At 41.3% G+C, this 20,259-nt stretch overlaps 1 protein-coding gene across 1 annotated transcript in view; it reads left to right on the top strand.

The window, feature by feature from the left end:
* The window catches only part of TGFB2 (transforming growth factor beta 2), a 66,372-nt gene extending 46,545 nt beyond the window's left edge, over window positions 1-19,827 (top strand). The window contains exons 3-7 of the mRNA XM_075042621.1: window positions 10,771-10,903; window positions 11,017-11,127; window positions 13,467-13,641; window positions 14,214-14,367; window positions 16,273-19,827. Of these exons, the coding sequence (XP_074898722.1) occupies window positions 10,771-10,903; window positions 11,017-11,127; window positions 13,467-13,641; window positions 14,214-14,367; window positions 16,273-16,431 (732 nt within the window). The 3' untranslated portion in view covers window positions 16,432-19,827. The remainder of the gene's footprint in view (window positions 1-10,770; window positions 10,904-11,016; window positions 11,128-13,466; window positions 13,642-14,213; window positions 14,368-16,272) is intronic.
* The last annotated feature ends 432 nt before the right edge of the window (window positions 19,828-20,259 follow it).

The raw sequence follows: 20,259 nt of genomic DNA, 5'->3' as shown, positions 1-20,259 counted from the left end.
GCAGAAACAGTTTCTTTAATGTCTGTTTTCACCCAGAATACTTCTCTTGGTATTTAAGGATTAGTCAGCCACATCTGTGTGTTCCTGTGCAGATGGGAAGCACAGTGCACATATTAAGTGGTCTTAGGATGGAAAATAATAAAAACTCATAGAAGTAGTTACTAGAAGTAGTAAGAGGAATTAAGTTTCTGTTATAAGGCTGGTATAAAAGCTTCTGTCTCTTCTTGGCTCTGATTAAGGGAAGCCACAGAGAATTAAATTCTTTAAAGGCGCTATCGTTTCTGTTGTTTCCTCTGCCCAAAAGTGAGGGTTAATCTGCTGGTGGTGCTGCTGATCATCAGCACGTTGGAGAGTGGGAAGCTGGAGGGAAGGAAGGAAGGAAGCAACACGACCTCAGACGCAGGGAGCGCTCTCCCGCGCTTCTCCTCCCATCCTTCCACTGCACCACATGTGCTCGATGCGCTTCTCAATGTGCACCGAGACTTCAGAAAATACTAAGAGGATAAAGTACTTTTGGGGGAGAGAGGAGGAATAATATTAAACAAACAAGTTTTAGCATCCTCCAGTGGCCCTTGCTATGTTTTTAAAGATTTATGCCAAATGCAGGCTTTATTGGAATTTGATCAGATAAAGCTCAGTTGTTATGGGAATGTCTTTGTTCATCAGTTTTCTTGCCTGCTTTGAAGACTTCATCACATCTTTCTTTTATTAAGGTGCTTCTGTATTTATGAATAAAGTCCCTGCACCCTTCAAAAAAAAGCTTGTCTTTTATGAATAAGCATTCCAAAAAATAAATAGGCACCACCGCAAAGCTGGATGAGTGGAAACCCTCGCAGGGCGAAAAGCCGTCCTTCAGAGAGCGTTGTGGTATTGTTTTTAAGGTATTTTTATTATGTACAGACGATCAAACAATAACAAGTAATAATTACTTCCTATGGAAGCGGTGCCTTGTTTTGTTAACACATCATAAAGCATCCCGAAAAATGCAGCCGAAGTGCTGGTTTTTATCGTCATCATTATCCAAGGCTGCTGGGGGTGGGGGTACCCGTGAGGCTGCGGATGGCAGGAGGGGACATACCACAGGATGTATCAGAGCACAGGCTTGGAGCAAATGAATGGCGCCAGGTTAAAGCCCGGGGGGGACATAGGTTTGCGATGAAGAATATGAAGCAAGCAGGAGCAGACCTTTGGTCTTTCCGTGTCAGGGAGGGCCCGGTCCATGCCAAGGGCTCCTGTTGAGCTTGGTCGGGGTCTAGGAAGAACCGTCTGCCCTCCAGACAGTGGTAACCCCCGTTTCTTTAAGGGCCTCTCTCCCTGCTTGGAGGTAAGAGGAGGAAGATGCTGTGGAACATATTACCCCATTATGAGTCAGATTTAAATTTAAACCACAGTCGGTTGTTCAAATACTTCCAATTCAGACAGTGTTTTGTCTTGTTTTTCAGTTAGGGAATACATTTAGAGCGAGCTACTATAGACTTGGGCCAAATCTCCACGGTGCAAATCTGAGGCAATTTACACTGACTGCAACAGAGCTACTCCAGACTGATCACCATATAATCAGGAGCAGAGGGGCCTTGCTCTCTTTTCTTGCCAAAAAGTGCCGTCTCTAATGCCACGGGAGAAAATACCAGGAAGCAGGATTTGTGGCTGTGAGCTGGCGCGGATGTCTGTATTACAAATATCACCTGGGGCATTTGATTTTAATTGACTGCCGTTGCTGTGACCCACATCTAAAGTAGTATATTTGGATCTCACAATTTATGTATTGCTGTCCTGAAACCCGACTCTTGCGATCTGAAAGGTTACAAGGTTATGTTCAATAGCAAACGTACAGTGCTCTTTGAAGTACCAAACTCGGTATAAAGTGTAGTCCTAATAACTTTCTGCTCTGCCAACCTCCTCCTCCTTCTCCAGCCCCCTCAGCAACAGCTCAGGACCAGAGGAAGTTAATTTGTAGAATATTTCAGTCAAATTGCTGCTTTCTCCTTTTTCCAGAATCTTTTGTTGTTGTTGTTCAGAATACTGTATCCCCTACAAAAAAAAGTCAGTACACTGGAGACCACGTATAGAGTTCCTTTGGCATCTAATCTGTGAGTGTGGGTGAGGGGAAATATTTCTTGCTGTGTCATATGCACTGCGATTTGAGAGCTTATCTCAGATGCAGCCACCTCTTGCCAGGAACAGGGCAGTTATTGAAGATGACTTGAAGTGTATATTATCCCCATCAGCTACTGGCACCAGCTGTCACGTACTGCCAGCTCAACACTGCCATAGGTAGAAAAGTGGGCCGCTGAGCTGCTAGATTAATTGCCATTTGCAGTGCATGTACATTATAAGGAGTGTAGGAATGCGGGACATGGGTCAGAAACCAGCTGCTAGGTTTGGGTTCCTGCTCTTTGGGCTGCAGTCTGGTGGGGTAGCCAAGCCCACATTACGCTGAGACATGAGCAAATTTTAACCAAGCCCTGCAGCATGGGAGTTACTGGGCTGAGGAAAAGCAGGGTGGCTTGCTGGCCTTGTGCTAGGGAGCCTGTTGGAGGGGGGGAATGTAATATTGCTGTTTTGGGGAGGTGTAGGAAGCAATGTGAAGCATTGCTGGAGAGAAGCCTATGTGAAGGAGGACAGATGGTGGAAGAAAATGGAGGAGGACGGGAGCGGTTTGGGTGGAAGCCTGTAGGTGGTGGGAAGAGAAAACCACAAGGAGAATCGTGACTTATGGAGAACAATGCAGGCAAAAGGAAGGGAAGAAAGAGGAGTGACTTGCAGAAGAAGGCAACATCTTAGAAGAAGCAGTAAGTCCAAATAGTCAGAGAGCAAAGAAACTTGCATGCTAGAATGTTGCAGTAAAATCCATGTGAACATGAGATATGGCTGTCAAGGACAGGACTGAGGAAGAGGAAGGGTTTGGGAGACTGGTGCGTAAAGGGGAGATGAACACAGGAGTACTCTGCAGGATCTAGGGGATTTGGCTAGAAGACAGGAGAACCCACTCTGTTTTTGTAGACTTTGGCTCCTCTTTATTGATATTTTAATAAAACATAATGTGCCTCTGGCAAGTTAAAGCTAAATGCTACATAAGTTTACAGGATTTTTTTGTTTTGCTTCATTTTATATAAAATCTTTCTTTGGAGCTATCTTAAAATCTCCTAAATGACAGGAAATTGCACTCAATATTTCGGAATCTTCCAGGAGAAGGACCCCAGACCCTCCGTTCTTGTTTATTGCTTATACAACGCAGAGTCTTCCTGCCTGCTTAAGCATAAATCAGACTGAACGGCCTCAGGGCTGTATCCCCAACTTATACTGCACATGTATCTTCAGTGGCAGGAGGAAGGCCCTGCTTGGGGAACAAATGGAGAGGAAATCCTTTCTCAGGATCCATTCTCTTCCTGGAGCTCATCCCCTCACCACAGGGCAATTCAATGAGTCAGTCATGGCGATTCCATGACATACTCGACTTCCTCTCCCTCTTTGACCTGCTTTAGCCGCTCATCTCTTTATCCCCCTCGCACTTCACCCTTAGTTACCTTCAAGCGAGTAGCAGCCAACACTAAGAGAATCCTACTGCAGCTGTAGCCCATCCAGATATAAAAGGGATTGGGTTATGTGTGCAATATGTTCTTTTTATTTGCAAGTTTGCATGAAGAACGTGTCTGGCAAGTTCTGAGCAGATGGATCAGAGCGCTATGATTTTTTTAAAAAACTTTGGCAAGTACTGCATACCTTTGTGTTTTGGCAGGAGCTCTGCATCTCATATACTAGTCTCTAAAGATTCTACCCTCTGTTTGAGCCTGATTCAGAGACCTTTGCAAGTAATAGAAAGACTTCCATTGATAAGCAGGGGGGCTGTAAAGCCCTTTTAAATCCATAGCACTGAAGGCAGAGTCTGAATTGCTCTACTGCAGAAGTGGTTACAAGAAGAGCTTGAAAATTCACACTGAGAATTTTTGAAAAAAATACAGTCTCTTGCACTAGTGGTGATAAGAAGCTAAGATTCTGATAGCCAGTAGATTCCCAGCTATCGGCAAAAGGTACTGTATGGAAGCTTTGCACTTTATAACACATGTTTCCACATACAATGAGTAAGAGATCGGAGAGGTTTGCAACAAAATTAAGGGTTTGCTTGTCCTTGTGTCCAAGATAGGATCAAAGACCTCAAACTCAACCAGGGAGTGAGAAAGGACTGAGAATTAGCATGGTCATTTAACTTTAAGCTTCAGAAAGGGCTAGATGAAGTCCCCGAGAGCTGTCAGAGGAGACTGTTGAAATCTGGAACCAGACAGCGAGTGAATCTTTCAGTAGGGTGAATAGTACGTAAGAATTTGGAAACCACAAGTGGCTGCATATGCAGACCTTGGGAATCTGGTTATTCCACTGCAGAGGGTTAGGCTGGAGTCCCCTTCAGGTTTCTTCTAGTTCAGGAGAGGTTATCCTAAATGGAGTTTTCAGCCATGATGTTGTACATAGCTGAACTTATCTCTGATGTCAACCAGCATTAGCACATCATTTACCACTGGATCTCATTGTTTGGGCTTATTTACTTTGAGCTTACAAGTACATGTCAGGTTATTTCCATTATTTTAAAAGGCCCTTGAAGTTCCAATGGAAACCATGGATAATGACTGATAAGTAAGAGAAAGATTAGTGAGCCTGCCAAGATGTTGTAATACACAAGAACATCGCAGGAGTCTGAAATGACAGAGAAGAGAAGGGAAGGAAGGAAGTTATCAGGGAGCCAAAAGCATCTGGAGGGAGGAGATCAGACAGTCCAGAATGAATGGAGAGGAAAAACAGATTAATAGCAGGTTTTTACAAGATAATGCCATATTTACTGCTATTCAGTGATTGCAGAACCCACGCTGGCTGATAGCAGTGATGATCCCGAGTTCCAGGGCAATGCAGCAGACAGGACAGATATTTTTTAAGTGGTCATATGATCTTATTATTATGTTTTGAAAGTTCACCAACTTGTTTTAAGAAACTCTATGTCGCCAAAAATCTTTCCTAACAGTTGGTGACCGTAATTCTCAAACCCAGCTATAAAATGCCCTTGTTGTTGCTAAAGCTTGGCCTTTGATGTGTGCCTAGGGTTTTCTTGGCTGCAGCAGATGTCTGTCATTGATGCATCAGCCTGTGTATCATCACTGCTGAACCACATTCAGTTTTTTGTTTGTTTGTTTGTTTGCTTGCTGGGGAGGTGATGAATTTATTAGCCAAAACTATTCCAGTGTAAATCATACTTAACTGTAATTTTCCTATTCTTCTGCATCTGATTGTGGTAACTATAGAAGACTAGAAGTAGTTATGGGCCAGACTATCAAATCTGAAATGAACTAAACAAGTTGCTGTTCTGGAGCTCTAGTTATTTGAAAGAACCAGTGTGTCTTTCTATCAATTTTTTTCTTTTTATATGTGTAATGAGTCATGAAGACAGGCTGTTCTGGTGTCTGCTCTTGGTGGTTACTGTCTAGAATACATACACTAATGTGTTCATTTAGTTATCCCCTGCTTTAGCTGCCTATGTATGTGACAAGGGGAGTAGGCAAAGGAAAAATTTGAGCAAAATAATTACTTTTCTATTAACAGAGTCTTGGGGTTTGGAGGTTTTTTGGTTTTGTTTTTGAACCAGTATAATTAAACTGACACCAAGTGCTGCTGCTCTGCTTATATCAGCCTCTGATATGCCCCATTTTTTAAAGAAGCCATGTTTCTGCTAATTTTGCAAACATTCTGCTTTGTTTGTTATCATGAATTACAATAGTTCTCAGTGTACTTTACAGTTTACAAAATACAGACTAAGACAATCCTTGTCCTTACTTTTATACTCAGAACTGTGTGATAGTTACTTGAGAGTATAAACATGTGTGCATATAAATAAATAGTTTCATCCTCCAGTATTTTATTGAAGATTTCAGCTACTTGATACTTAAATTTTAAAAAAATATATCAGTTAATGCTCTCCAGTTGATCTGAAAAATAAGCATAGCAGGTGGCAGAAGTAATTTAGAGATCAGCATTTTCTGGAAACTCACTTGTCATTCTTCTGAAACCAGTTCATGATAAAACTAAAGGTTTTCACTGCTGAGTGCCATGGTCATGCTGATTTGGGATACACTTCCAAGACGGCATCATCGTCCAGCCTCCTCTAATGGAGGAGAAGGAGCACAGACAAATCCCTGCCAGCAGAGCAAAGGGTCTCCCCCTGAAGACTGAGCAGAATGCCATTGCAGAACCAATGAAGAGTAGATTTCAACAGGATTTATGAAATACCAGAAATCTGGCAGGCCTGATGAGGGTGGCATGTGAGTGCTGTCGTCACCCAGATCCCCGACTGGGCTTCCTAAATACGTGTAGCTGTACAAGCAAAAGCAATGCTTTATTTGCATCTGGCTGCTACGTGAGCCCTTTCCTGCAATTAACTGCATTATTCGTATATTCACATGTTTGTTTTGCCTTGATCTGCTGGCAGGAGCTGCATGTATGTGATATCTAGAGATCCTTCATGGGTACTTGTAAGATAATTTTTTCCCCAGGTGTTTTTAAGAAAGGTCAAAATAGAAAGAAGATTGATGAGGGGAAGCTTAGCAGTGCCCATAGAAAAAGATAGCTGAAAGGCAGGGCTTAAGTGTACAAGCTACTTTGTCAAGAAAAGATTAACAAGTGTTTTGGCTAACTATTTGATTTCCTGTGAAAGAGAGGAATCCCGAACAAAAAGAAGGTAGGCAAAACCAAATTGTTTTTAGAATTTAGAACATTGCTACTGAATGAAAATTACTCTGCATACTGGGCTAGAAGTCTGCTGGATAACCTTTTGGTAACACTTCTACCTATTCAGCTCATCCCCACATAATGTGATCATATAGATATGTTCCTTGCATAATCTTTTGTTAGAAAAGGCAGTGTTGCATTATCACTCTGTTGAAAGCAAGACCAAATAAACAGATACACCTGGAAAAACATCCCCATGTTCAGGAGCTGCAGAGATTTTGCACAACCTGAATTTTGAGTTTGTTGATTTTGAGCTTTCACTCACATGTGTGTGAAGGTGTGCATACTCACACCTGCACACGTGCAGTTGTTGTGCATCATCGGCCACTTGTGCACGCAGGTGTTTACATGTGTCACTCATGAGGGAGGTGAGGTTGTGTGTGTGGAAACTCTTGTCTCTTACTCATGCAAGTGATTGAATCTGTCATCTCTACACACAGGTGGTGATGCACAGTACTCTCCCCAACCCAAAAGCCCTAGCCATCCATGTCATGACCCACAGACATACCAGACTCTTTCTGCCTCTTTAAGAGGGAGTGTTTAGACAAGCTGCCAGAAGGAAATGAGGAAGGATTAAAGGGGAAGTTTAACTCAGTATTCCTTCTCTCCAGTGCTGCTTTGGGGGTTTTTTCCCATGTCTTCTGTTAATATTTTTAGTGCACTGAAAACTCTTTTGCACAAAGGCATACTTTTTGCGCCTTTATTTAGCTCCTGCAGATACAAGTTGTGCAGCAACATTTCTGATAATAGTGTTTGATGTGGTTGCGATGGGCTGAGCATAAAGGTAAGGCAGTGTTTATAGGCAAGGCAAGGCAATGTTTATAGGTAAAGGTAATATCTTTTCTAAGACCAATCCGTATAGTTGGAAAAAGTAGACAGGCTTTCAAGCACAAAAGCTGCAAGGCACAGAAGAAGCTTTTCTTCTTTTTTGCAACTAAACTAGTTGATCTAGTGGGAAGAAAGTATTGGTAATACTGAAAGAGAAGTTTTTCAATGGGAATATGGGCTCAAGGGTGTATTGGAAGAAAAAGGTGTGTTGCTGATGGGGAGGGTAAGACCAGAAATGTAGTGCAAAGTACAAAGAAGCAAACCAAAGGGGGAAATTGGCAGAGAAAATGTAAAATGCTTATCTCATGCAATAATTTCTGGAAGACTCATTTGAAGAACATACTGTAACTGTAAAAATTTCTGATAGGTTCCTACAAAAAGGCCACTTTGTTTACCACAATGTAGAGTGCAATTGCTTCAGTGTGGATGAAAACATAGAATGCAGTGTAGGAAAAGAAGTGAAGAGTCCTTCATCGAGTTATGTTGTGGGAGGAAATAGACTCTGAGGATCCAGCCTAGGATTTTATCATCTGTTAGCTTTCCACACTTCAACGATGCAACAGAAAAAGAAGGAAAAAATGGAAATGGTGAGGCTGGAAGGTAATTCTTGCTTACAGGCAATCAGGTTGTTAAGATCATATATCACCCTAATGCTTTAAAGATACTTAGTCAGCCCAGGAGAAGGAGATTGAAGCAGATGTGCTAGTTTCACTAACTATGGCACTCATCACACTTAACAGCCTTTTGCTTAAAAACCACTAGTGCCTGTTTAACCTATGATGTCAATAGTGGAAGTTATGACATACTTAGTTTGTGACTTTTTAGCTTATGCTTCATAATTTTGTTCCTGAACATGCAGCATAAACAACATAGAGAGAAGCTTTACTTTCAGATCTCATAGATACCATAGCATGGATAATGTCTTGCTCTTTCAATCCATAGTGTTCATCTTGTCTCACAGTGTCCTACATTTTTGAAACCTGCAAACACTTGTCATTCAGTTCATCAGTGAGGACAGATGTTCTTTGTACCACTGGATACGTGCAGTGATGATTTCTTGTACTTTTACAAATGCCTTTCATGCCAGGTACACACTGCCAGCCCTCGACTGTGTCTTTTGGTAGCAATGGGATTGGGATAAAGACATTTTATTTTGGCTACCAAGGCACAGCTGAATCTTCAGAACATATCTAAGACCAATTATAGTTAACATCAGGAGATTGCTTTTGGCACATTACTTACTTTTAGATCCTTACATCACTGCCAAAACAGGTATGCAGTTTCTGGAGTCTTTGGAAAGATATGACTGTGCAGAAAGGAAGAGAAGTGAGCCAAGTTCTTCTGTCCCATTTGCCTCACACACACCCCCGCCCCAACACATCTTTGCAGAATGACAGCTGCGTTACATCCTCAGAAACACTTGAGTTGACCTGATAAACACCAAAGGGAAGGCAAAGTTATATTTGTACTTCTCTGGGACTTTCCCAGCATTGATTACTGGTTCTGTCATCCCTCTGGCACTTCTGAGCAATGGTAGTCCCCTTGCTGCTGCCAGACTCTCTGTAAACAGTTGTTCAAACACTTTGTTTGAACGTTGCCTCATAAGAAGGAGTCCCAATGTTCAATGTTTGAGTGCCCTCAGCTTCTACTGGAGAACTCAGCATCACCTACTAGGGGCACTTAGTAATTTTCTGGACTTGGACCAACATCTTCTCGTGTCTTTTTGCTAAATGTGTTGATCAGAAAGAAGGCAAAGAGCTTGTCATGCCGCTGTTCTTCTCATAAGGCAAATGTTATTGTGGGAGCTGCACTGTAGGCCTTGAGAGGTCTGGCACTCCCTTGAAATAAATAGGGAGACTCTATATGTTGGACAGAATCTGGCCTTTTCAAGCCTGCTTTTCTGTTTAATTATGAAAAGCCTAATATTATCATGATGACATAATTTCACACCTCTCTTGAAATATTTGTCTTTATATGTGTTACGCAGTTTCACCGTTTTTTTATTCCAGCAGTGTTTGGTAGATGTCAGGTTGGTCTGGGCTGAGAAAATAGGAGGAAACAATGAGACATTGTCAGTTATTCGTTTGGAGATGGACTTGGATGGTTAAAGAGAGAAAGAACCCAAAACAATATATGAAGTCGCACAGCTGGCATGCCAAAAGTTACAAAGTGATGTTATCGTGTGGTATCTTGATTGGAGTTGACAATGTTGCATGGCATTCCAGCTTCCTGCATCGCAAAACTGTCAACATAGTAATAACCAGGAAACCAGAAACCTGTTAGCAGCCAAAAGTCCGGTTGTTTTTGTCCTAGAGTTAGGGTAAATAATAGCAGGCTATGCTTGTATGTGGGAAGGCACTCTCTGAGTTGCTTAGGTAGGAGGACGACTGTGGGCACTTGAAATTCTAGGCACGTAGTGCTGTGTCTTGAAAGGGAGGGGCTGGGTTTCTTTTGTACAGGTATTTTTTTATTGCATGCTCAGCAGCAAGCTTTGCTGAAACTTTTGACACAAATGCAGATACATCTGGCATCAAAGTTTGGATGGAAGCAGTATCGCTTGTTGCACAAATCCATGTGTGGCCATGATTCACACCAGGTTAGCTCTGCATGCCCCCAGGCTACCCGTATGGACGATAACTTTTTTTCTGTTTAATGTATGACTAGTATCTGAAGTCAGAGGGAAGGCCAGAAGCATGAATAAGGCACTACCGTACAGATTAGTTATGGGTGAGCAATATAATATCTTCAGTATACAGACTACATTGTACAGGCTTTACCTTAGCATCTGATGTTATGCTCTAACCAGTGTAAGTATTACGGAAGAAGGTAAAATAGCCTCTTTTGGTGTTCCAGTTACTATGATCTCTTGACCACTTGTGTTGCAGGACAAATTTTCAAGGCAGTCTTCCTGTGTGATTTCTCTTAGGAAAGAATATGCGATGGTATGTTTTGCTTGGGAGCATAAGCTGATTTCATTAGGGTGTTTTTATATCACCTTCCTCTCCCCACACACCCTAAGAAAATTCTTTCTGAAAACGTGCCTGAATGTACATCTGCTGCATAGAGGTTTAAGCCATAATAGTTTCTTCTGCTATTTTATAATGTTGGTGGTCCATTTTAACAAAAAACAGTAAATGTTAACCTGTAGGCAATCATATTTGTTGTTTCTTGCAGGTTCTAAAATCTAAAGAATTATCATCACCAGGACAGCGCTACATTGACAGCAAAGTGGTTAAAACAAGAGCTGAAGGAGAATGGTTGTCTTTTGATGTCACTGAGGCTGTACATGAGTGGCTCCATCACAGAGGTGACAACAAGTGCTCTTTGCCTTCAAACCTGCCCCAACTGCTCCTCCATTAACTCAGCAGTATTTCAGGGTCATTCCATGTGTAAAACTCTGCTTACTTTTATGTTTTACAGACAGGAACCTTGGATTTAAGATAAGCTTACATTGTCCATGCTGCACCTTCGTGCCTTCCAATAATTATATCATCCCAAATAAAAGTGAGGAGCTTGAAGCAAGATTTGCAGGTAATGAAAGAAAAAAAACTTTATAAAATGTTGTGTTACTTATTAATTGACGAGGGAAACAAAGAGCCATTACTGCCTCTCTAAATGGTATTCAGCTGATTCAAAACTTGCTCATTTGAGACTCTTGATTCTCAGCTGGTAGGAAATGGCATTGAAGGCACAAGGGTAAAACTGTATCAGCTGAACTACTCTAAAACCAGATGGCATGAATAAGCCATCTCATTCCACGTGTGCAGCTTCAGTGCCCGTAAGTGTCTGTGTTACAGTTTGCAGCATGCACACCGGATATACATACAATTTTGGATGTAGGGAAGGCTGTTGCACAGTAGGCCATGCACTGCTGCATAGTCATGAGAAAACTTGCTGAATATTTTCAAAATAAACCCTTTGACTGCTGTCCATCCTAGCACTGTAATGGTTCAGGCTTAGCAGAGAAGGCTACTGCTGGGAAGTAGAATTAGGATGGTGTTTGCAGCTGAGGATCATTAGGATGTAAGCTGCTTGCAGTAGGTATATGTGTGAGCATAGTGTGTTTTATAAGTGTTAAACAATACTTGTTGTGGCAAATTTCTAAAGTATAGGTAAGGCAACAGTTGGCTGCTTTGCTTACAGAAGCATTTTCCTTTGTCCTCAGTGTGTATAGAGGGTCTTTGTAAGTACCTGCACACGTACTTCCAGCTTTTCAGGCACACTAAATATGTCCAGCTATGCTGGTGGGTTTTTTTTTTCTTTTTTCTGGTCATGTCAGTAATATTTTAAATTACTCTGAGCAATGGCATCAGTCCCTTTGGGAAGAGCTGAACAATAGGTGACAGACTTGTCCTACAGTGTTTTACTGCCAGTGTGTTGTGGGTTGAAGAAACAGCAATGGTTTGCCTGTCTATCTGCTGCTACTGGAAGTCTGATTCTCAGGTGAAGTCAACAGAACTACAGTAGTTAACATTGATTATCTCTATATATCTACATTGACATGTAGATTTGATTGTAACGTATTTGTATATTAGTTACACAAAGTGTTTTTTATGCTGACAGCTTGGTAAAAACTTAAAGATTGGATTGAGAGGGCATTAAAAAATAAACAACAGTGTGTGGTTAGGGTTATGGATATATGTACTTCTTATGGACAGCAGACAAGGTGATACAGAGTAAATGTATCAAGGTCACATAAGCTCCCTTGTGTTTTTAAGCCATTAAATTTTCAGTTTCAAAAAGGGAAATATTATTTAATTGACTGTGCCATAGTTATCATACACAAGTACATACAAAACTATGGCTGTATTAGAACCAACCCAAATTCTGTTTATACAGTTCTTATTTATTAAAGTACATCATGATTTGGTTCATTTGTTTTCCAAGGATTTGGCTATATTCCTTGTCAAGTATTAAGTTTTTCTAACCATTGTTTCACTGCATTGGAATTTTTTCTCTAAGTAAATACATGTACTGTACATATGATTAAAGCCATTGTGTGTGTTTAAAAAATTGTTAGTATGATATTTGGTTGCTGTAATTGCAAACATTACGAAAAGAAAAGTGTATCTTTTTCTCTTTAGATAGTATTATCTGGTTCAAGTATTATCTGGTTAATTTTCAAAAGCATCTTAGCAACAGGCATAACATGAGCTGTTTGGACTCCTAGGAAAGGCTAATACCTTGAGTCTTTTGCCTATGCTATTGCCACGATAAGAAGCTAGTAAGGCAGTTAGTGTTTCAAGAGAAAATACAAAATGTGAGGTCATTGATTGCCGCTTCAAGAAGTATTTTAATCAATGTCCTTGCCATGCCCATGCAAAAGAAGGGGCTAGAACAACTGACTTTCTGGGAAAAATTAAAAGACTTAAATAAACTGGCAATGGGAGACAGAGAATTTACAAGCATTAGAAAGAGGTAAATGTGATAGAGAAAACAAATGCGGTAGGTGGAAGCAGTGGGAAATCCAGGTGAAGTATCCAGAGAAGCTTTACTGGTGTTACAAGGTTTTTGAAGGTACATAGCTGTTAAAAGATGGGAATACAGCCCTGAGTGTAGTGACAAAAGCATCACTGCTTGGGGCATTTGGAACTAAGCAATGCAGATGCAGTGACTGAAGTAATCTCTGTTACTCGTTTCAACAGTTCTGGTAAATGTACTGAAATGCCATTAAATGGCTGTGAATGTGGGAGGGCTGATATAATAGATAACATGAGAACTGTGAATATCTTAGGGATCTTGGGTTGAAATTTGCCCTCACTTCCCCAGTAAACATGCTCAGCTGACACCGATTTTTTTAAAGAGATGGTTTATTTAATTTGTGAAGAAAAAGCAACACAATGTTTATCACCAAAATGTATTTTTTGAAGGTATTGATGACTACACATATTCCAGTGGTGATGTGAAAGCTTTAAAGTCCAATAGGAAAAAATACAGTGGGAAGACCCCACATCTTCTGCTAATGTTATTACCCTCCTACAGACTTGAGTCGCAACAGCCCAGTCGGCGGAAGAAGCGTGCTCTAGATGCTGCCTATTGTTTTAGGTAACTATGCATCCATATTCAGTATACTTACATAGTAGTACCAGCCTGTGAGGTGTAATGCAGTTGCTTATCATGCTTCTTTAGGTTGACATTTATACAGAGCACGGACCCTCATTTGCAGACCCACGGGGTCTGTGTGCAGCAGGTATCTGCCCAGTAGTCTCCAATCTCACAGAGACAGTGGCAGATGAGGAAGGTTGTGGCCTTAGAAAGCAGAAGCTGAGTTCTATCTGGGATGAATCCCAGACCCATCACCCCATAATTGCAGCCAAATTATCACCTCTGCTGTGCTCACCTACACAGAGAGGCCACTCAGTAGGACCTGGAGAAAAATACTTACTAGTCCTCCAGGGAAACCGTTAGCTTTGTCTGTATAAGCAAGTCCTGCCATGTCTAAGCATCTGATTTCAGCTACAGTATAAGCTACTATTGATGTGATTTGGTTGTGAATTTTTGGGACTTGGACTTGCCTTCCTGTAAAACATCATTCAGGGAGCAAGCAACTAGATTATTTTTATTCCCTGTGTTGTCTTTGTTATGACCAATGTGTTTGTCTGTATTTTATTTCCCAGGAACGTGCAGGATAATTGCTGTCTGCGTCCTCTTTATATTGACTTCAAGAGGGATCTTGGCTGGAAATGGATTCATGAACCTAAAGGGTATCATGCTAATTTCTGTGCAGGAGCCTGCCCATATTTATGGAGCTCAGATACTCAGCACAGCAGGGTAAGTAATGATTTTGCTAATTTTCAGCTTCTATTTTATAACTGCGGGGTAAAACATGTTTCTGGGACTGACATCAGCATGAATGCCCAAAGCTTGTATTTATTATCTCAATAACTAACGATGATGAAATGTGGCCCTATAGAGGGACTTGCACGTGGCCTCAAGCTGGTGTTGAAGCAGTAAGAATGTATTGGCCCAGAGATTTTTCTTTTAATGTGTTCATCAATATGACATACGGATAGATTGAATGTTTTTTATGAGTATGAGCTTGGTGTAGCTTTGGGAGGCTGCCTGGGAAGGGACCTTTCATTACAGAGCACAAGTGGAAGATGGCACAATTAGTTCGGTCAGCAAAGACACTGAGGGAGGCACTATCAGAGCAACAAAAGGGCTGAGTTGTACCACCTGATTATCACCTACTTTTATGACCTGTCATTTTTCATTTTTTGTTGTTAACTGATATGCTACCATCCTGAATTTCATGAAAATGTACTGATAGATCTGCTTCTTTTACTTCAAAAGATGTATTCATTCTTGTACTTTGAAAATTTACATGCGAAGGAGCAACGTTGTGTCTGGGATGTCAAAGGACTGATAATTGTCTGAGATGGGACTTTTTATTTTAGGGATTAGATGTGCTATTTTAACCAACTGCCTTAGGATGAGTAGTATTCTGCTGTAAAGTGCTTGTTCCTCTCAACTGTCAATAAGGATGTCTAGACAGTAAATGCAAGAGGTGGACATTTGCATCGCAGTTGTCATAAAGTTAAGAATTTCTCCCTCAGGTCCATACTAAGAATGATGTCTCCCCTTTTTCAAGTCTCCCTTAAAATACCAGATCAGTGTTAGCCAGCAGGCAGAACTCTTAGCGTCCAAGGGGCAGCTTGCTTTCCCTTTGGTCTGTAAAGCCATGGCAGTGTGTTCTTCCTGAACTCACAGACCCAGGTAGAGGTATCTTTAGTAGCTGTCAGCAGCTATGTCATGGTACTGTTAGCAATGTCAGCAGGCAGAGGTATGAATAAGGTAAGTATGTTTCCGTGCTGGTGTGGAGTAGTAGTGTACACGTTTTGGAGCAGCACTTGTTTTTAAAGGAAAAAGGAAGAATAACTGTCATGGTCACAAATATGTGGTTTGGATAGTTGCCCAAGGAGTCAGAAATTGCTCAATAAAGTAGTTAGTGTTGCTGTCCTGAACAGATCTTCTGTCTCTCTAAGCTGCAAATGTTGTGTTGAAGTTCTAGGAAAAGGTCACTTGGTGTTTGGCTAACACATTAATGGCATCCTCAGAAATACCTATGCATCATCAGCGGGTAACCCTACATACTTCCCTTGCAGAGAACCATGCATATGAATCCAACGTGACATAAAACACCAGCGCTGCCAACTTCACCGTAGCTGTTTCTCAACAGGAGTAGCTGCAGCTTGAGTCCTGGTGCTTGCAGGGTGACATTAATAGGCTTAGTGAGATGTAGCCAGAGAGGAAAAGCAGAGGAGTGCTTATGCTCTGAAGGGCTCGCTTCCTTTGGTGCACTTGTAAAGCCAAAATCCTGTAACAGCAAATGGCAATCTGAAGACACAGATAAAAACCTTTTGTTTCTTCTTTGCATACGAGTACAGTGTGCATGTTGATTCAAAGGGCTATGCTTTCAAGGCAGGCTCCAGGCATGTACCTATTTTGAGGTTTAAGACTGTACGGATAAAACCTTAGGAAACTCAGGCAGGTTGTGACACCAGGTTGAACTGGAGAGGCATGAAAAATACTAAAATCCGGGAATCTTCATACTGCTTTCAGTGGGCTTGCTCTCAGGTGCTGTGGGAGGAAGCAATGCAGAAAGGAATTTACACTGCAGTGGCAGGAAGGCAGAGGTAGCTGTCTTAATCTCTCGTTTTTCCTTTCTCCTTCTAGGTACTCAGCTTGTATAACACCATAAATCCAGAAGCTTCTGCCTCTCCGTGCTGCGTGTCCCAGGATTTGGAACCCCTCACTATCCTCTACTACATTGGCAAAACACCCAAAATTGAACAGCTGTCCAACATGATCGTAAAGTCTTGCAAGTGCAGCTAAAGGATACCCCTGAAACAGCATGACGTGTGTGTATTAAAAAAAAAATCCAAGGAAAATAAGAAAGAGAGAGCGAGAAGGAAAGAAAGAAAAATGAAAATCCAGGTTCATCAGTGTTAAAAGAAAAAAAAAAAAGAAGAAAAAAAGCGGTACTAGTCTGAACTGTTTGAAAGTTTGCTTTGTTTTTTTTTTTAAACTGGCATCTGAAGCAAAACATTGAAGGCCTTTATCCTACATTTCACCTACACATAGTGTGAGATAGACAAGAAGCAAAGTTAAAGAAAAAAAAAACCTTTTAAAAAATAAACACTGGAAGAAATTTGTTAGTGTTACTATGTGAAAGGAAAAAAACAGGAAAATCCCATGAAGTGGAGTTGCTGTATCTGTCCCGTGCCTTACTTGATCTCTCTGTATTGTTACGCAATAGGCATCCTACCCATTCCTCTTAGTTGTAGAGTTAACAGTGCATTATTTATTTGTGTGTAAAAACTATCAAATGAACATTTCCATATCGCCATTGGAAAAAAAGAAAACCAGCCAATGTGGACAAAGTGGAGACCAAATAAGCTGCCAGAAATACATATAAAGCCTAAAGGAATACAAGCTCAAAAGAATCAGAGAAGTAATGGTTAGTTTAGTTTGATTGAAATAGAAATCAGTTATTACATTATTGAGAAACTCTGCCTTTAAAATACCTTCTTTTTCATGCCAGCTGCCTAGAGAGGCTTCTTGTAAGGTCTCAAACCCTTGTTTTAAGTACTGAATAATTTACTAATAAAGGACACTCTGTTTCAGTCTCAAAGACAAGTCTATAAGATTTTTTTTTTTTTTTTTTTTTACTGTAAATGATTTAAAATGTCAGTTTAGTAAACCAGTGAAATATTTAACATGTACTGGTCTAATCTTCAGACCTTAATATGTTGCTGTATAGCTATGCTATGGGATTTTTTTGTTCTTTTGGTATATGTAACCATACCTAGAGTATTACAATAGGTGGGTAGTAAAAGCCAGCTTAATTGGAAACATATCTGTAGATCTCTATTTGTAAACTATTAAAAAATTAAGTACTTTATGTGTAATGTGTAAATTTTCACCATATTTTTGTACTCTGTAATACTGTCAGCTCTCATGAGTTTGAATTTGAATTTGGGGCTCTTTTTGATCACTCAGAATCATGTGTTTCCCTCTAGCTGGCCAGTATGAGTAGAGTCCCTATATTTTGACTTGCACTACAAATACATGTTTTATAATAATTGCTATACATGTGCTTTGTATATTGTTCATCATTATGACATAAGCTACCTGACTCCATTTGTTTTTCTGTTTTATAAAAAGGATGGATTAAAGCAATCTCTCCCCCCGAACCCCCCCCTTCCTCCTCAGTTGCCCCCATTTGTAACGCTTGAATCGCGATGCGGTTTGGATTCCTAGACCTTTTTATTTCCTTTCGGCTACAGACATTCAAACAGATGGGCAGGGAGCAAGGTGTTGCAAGAAGAGATACCGCAGCCTGGCTGAGGCGAGGCAAACCCTTGCAGAGAATGACATTCACCACTGTGCAGAAGGCTGGTAGGAAGCAATGTCCCGAATGCGGCGTGAGCGGCATCGGTTTGCGGTCAGAGGCCGTGCACCAGCCCAGCAAGCCGCAGGGTCTTGCCCCTGCAGTTAGTCCCTGGGACCGATCCTGCTCCTACTGCAGGTTAACAGAGGTTTGCCTTTAACTTCTGCAGTGGCGCGGCAGGCCCCTTTAGGCTATCGGTGTGTGTGTAAGGATATGCAGGATCAGACCCGTGATCTTTGTGAGTTTGCCAAATTTTTTTCAATTGAGTTCACGTTAAAGCTTTCTTTCAAAAAAGAAAAGGAAAAAGCAACGTGGGGTTCCTAGGATTTTGTTGTTGTTAGACATGTTTAAATATTATAGAGGGAGTAAAAAAGAAATTCCACATCACGTACTTCATTTAAAAAAAGCCCCAACCTAAATTAGCAAAAAAAAATCACAAAGAAAGCGCATTCAGTTCTTTTCACATGATGAATGGTTTTGCACAGCAAAGCTGGAAAACTACTTTAGAAACATACTGCTTGGACAAGAAGGACATTTTCTGTCATTGACCTGAGTGGTGTCGGGAGGACGCTCCTGAGCTTGATGTTGTCAGCTCCAGTTTTAAGAAGTGCAATTTCTTTGGCTTCAGCAGAACACTGATACAAAACTGAAGTACCGCAGCGGCTTGCACACGCAGCTCCTCGGGACTTCAGTAGAGCCTGTGCTTATTACCTAGATGGAAATGTAGCCCCACAGATGATCTAATCCCACCCGTTGACTCAGCGCAGAGGAGGAGGTATGTTAGACTTCTGATTTATTTAGTGAGTTGAGATGAACAAGTGAAAAATCTGTCCTGCTAACACTTGCTTGAGCCAGACTTACTCCAGTGAGAAGATGCACTGAACTCAGTGAAACTCCTCAGGGTAGTAAATACTCTGGATTTTGCTGTATATGGCAGCAAAATTAGTTTTATCAGGTTCAGTATGAGAACTGTATTTTTGTTGGACAGGAAAGGAGACGAGGATGAACACATTTTACAAAACTTAAATACGTTTCTGCAATTCTCTGCTATGGGAATGCAGCTCAAAACTGGTTTTGAAGCTTTGAAAAAGTGGAATAGGAGATGGCAATAGTTGTCCAACTATACTCACTATGCGCTGGACGCAGCTGAAAATTTCGGTTTGGGTTTGGAGTTTTTCTCTAAATTTAAGTATAGAACCTTATTTCTGTAAGTCATTACCCCAAGAGCGAATACTTTTTTTACTTTTTTTTTTTCCTCAAAATGCACTGATAGTATTTGAAATACTCTGTTATAGAGCTCCTACAATTTTTTTTGTATGTTTATTAGGCATGTATTTCCCTTTAATTACCAAGGATGTTAGGCCTGATCCTACAATGTGCAGAACTCATGGGTGAAATTCCCCTCTACAGAGTGGGGTAATGTGAGTCCTAAGCACCGCTCAGGTCTGATGTAAATCCCCCTCAAATGATGTTTAGATGGGTCTGCAACAGCTCAAGGACTTTGTGCCAGAGGCCTTATCACGACGAGGTAATTGCCACTGTCTGAGCAAAGTCCCTGAGAAGTGGTGGGAAATGTTCAGCACCTTGAAAGATCGGACCCAAGGGGCTGACTGGGGCTGAGGGGGAATCTTAGCACTTAGCTGGGTGGGGTAGGACAGCATTTTTTATGTGTTTAGCATCAATACAATTGTATGGTTGGCATGGTTTAAAGGAGAAAAAAAAAAAAGGAACTTAAAGGACAGCTGTGTTGTACTCTGGTGATCGATTACTCTGTATTTTAACACATTGTATGTCTGTTTTTGTGGTGCTCTAGTGGTAAATAAATTATTTCAACTATATGCTGGTGTTGCTTTCGTACGGCAGTGTTCTGGCGTAGCTCAGCTCTGGCTCAGCTTAATCCTTGCAAAGCCTGATTAGGCGTGTGATTTTAGCATGCGTGACCTTGATGCAGTCCGGCACAGGCTGAGGTGAAGAACAACCATCCAGGGTGAGCGTGAATCAACGTCTGCCCTCAGGACTGCTTTCCCCTCCGCCACTGCAGTATATGTCTTGCTCTGTAGACAAGAAGTGGCTTCTGGTTGACTGCTCTGAGCGGCAGCGTGCTCCCATGTGTGTGCAGGACAGGTACTGCCCTGGGCAGGAGCGGTGCTACCCCACAGCCCCACTGTGCCCGGTCCCTCGCCAGAACCATGCCTTGGCAGTCCTGTCACTGCAGGCACCACTTTTAGGGGCTTTCCTTTCTGGTAGAGGATATCAAAGTAGTTTCTTCC

This window comes from Buteo buteo, chromosome 12 (genome assembly GCF_964188355.1).
Source record: "Buteo buteo chromosome 12, bButBut1.hap1.1, whole genome shotgun sequence".
In the NCBI taxonomy this organism is placed as follows: domain Eukaryota; kingdom Metazoa; phylum Chordata; class Aves; order Accipitriformes; family Accipitridae; genus Buteo; species Buteo buteo.
The sequence above is the reverse complement of the archived record's forward strand: the minus strand, read 5'-3'. Positions and strand labels throughout refer to the sequence as shown.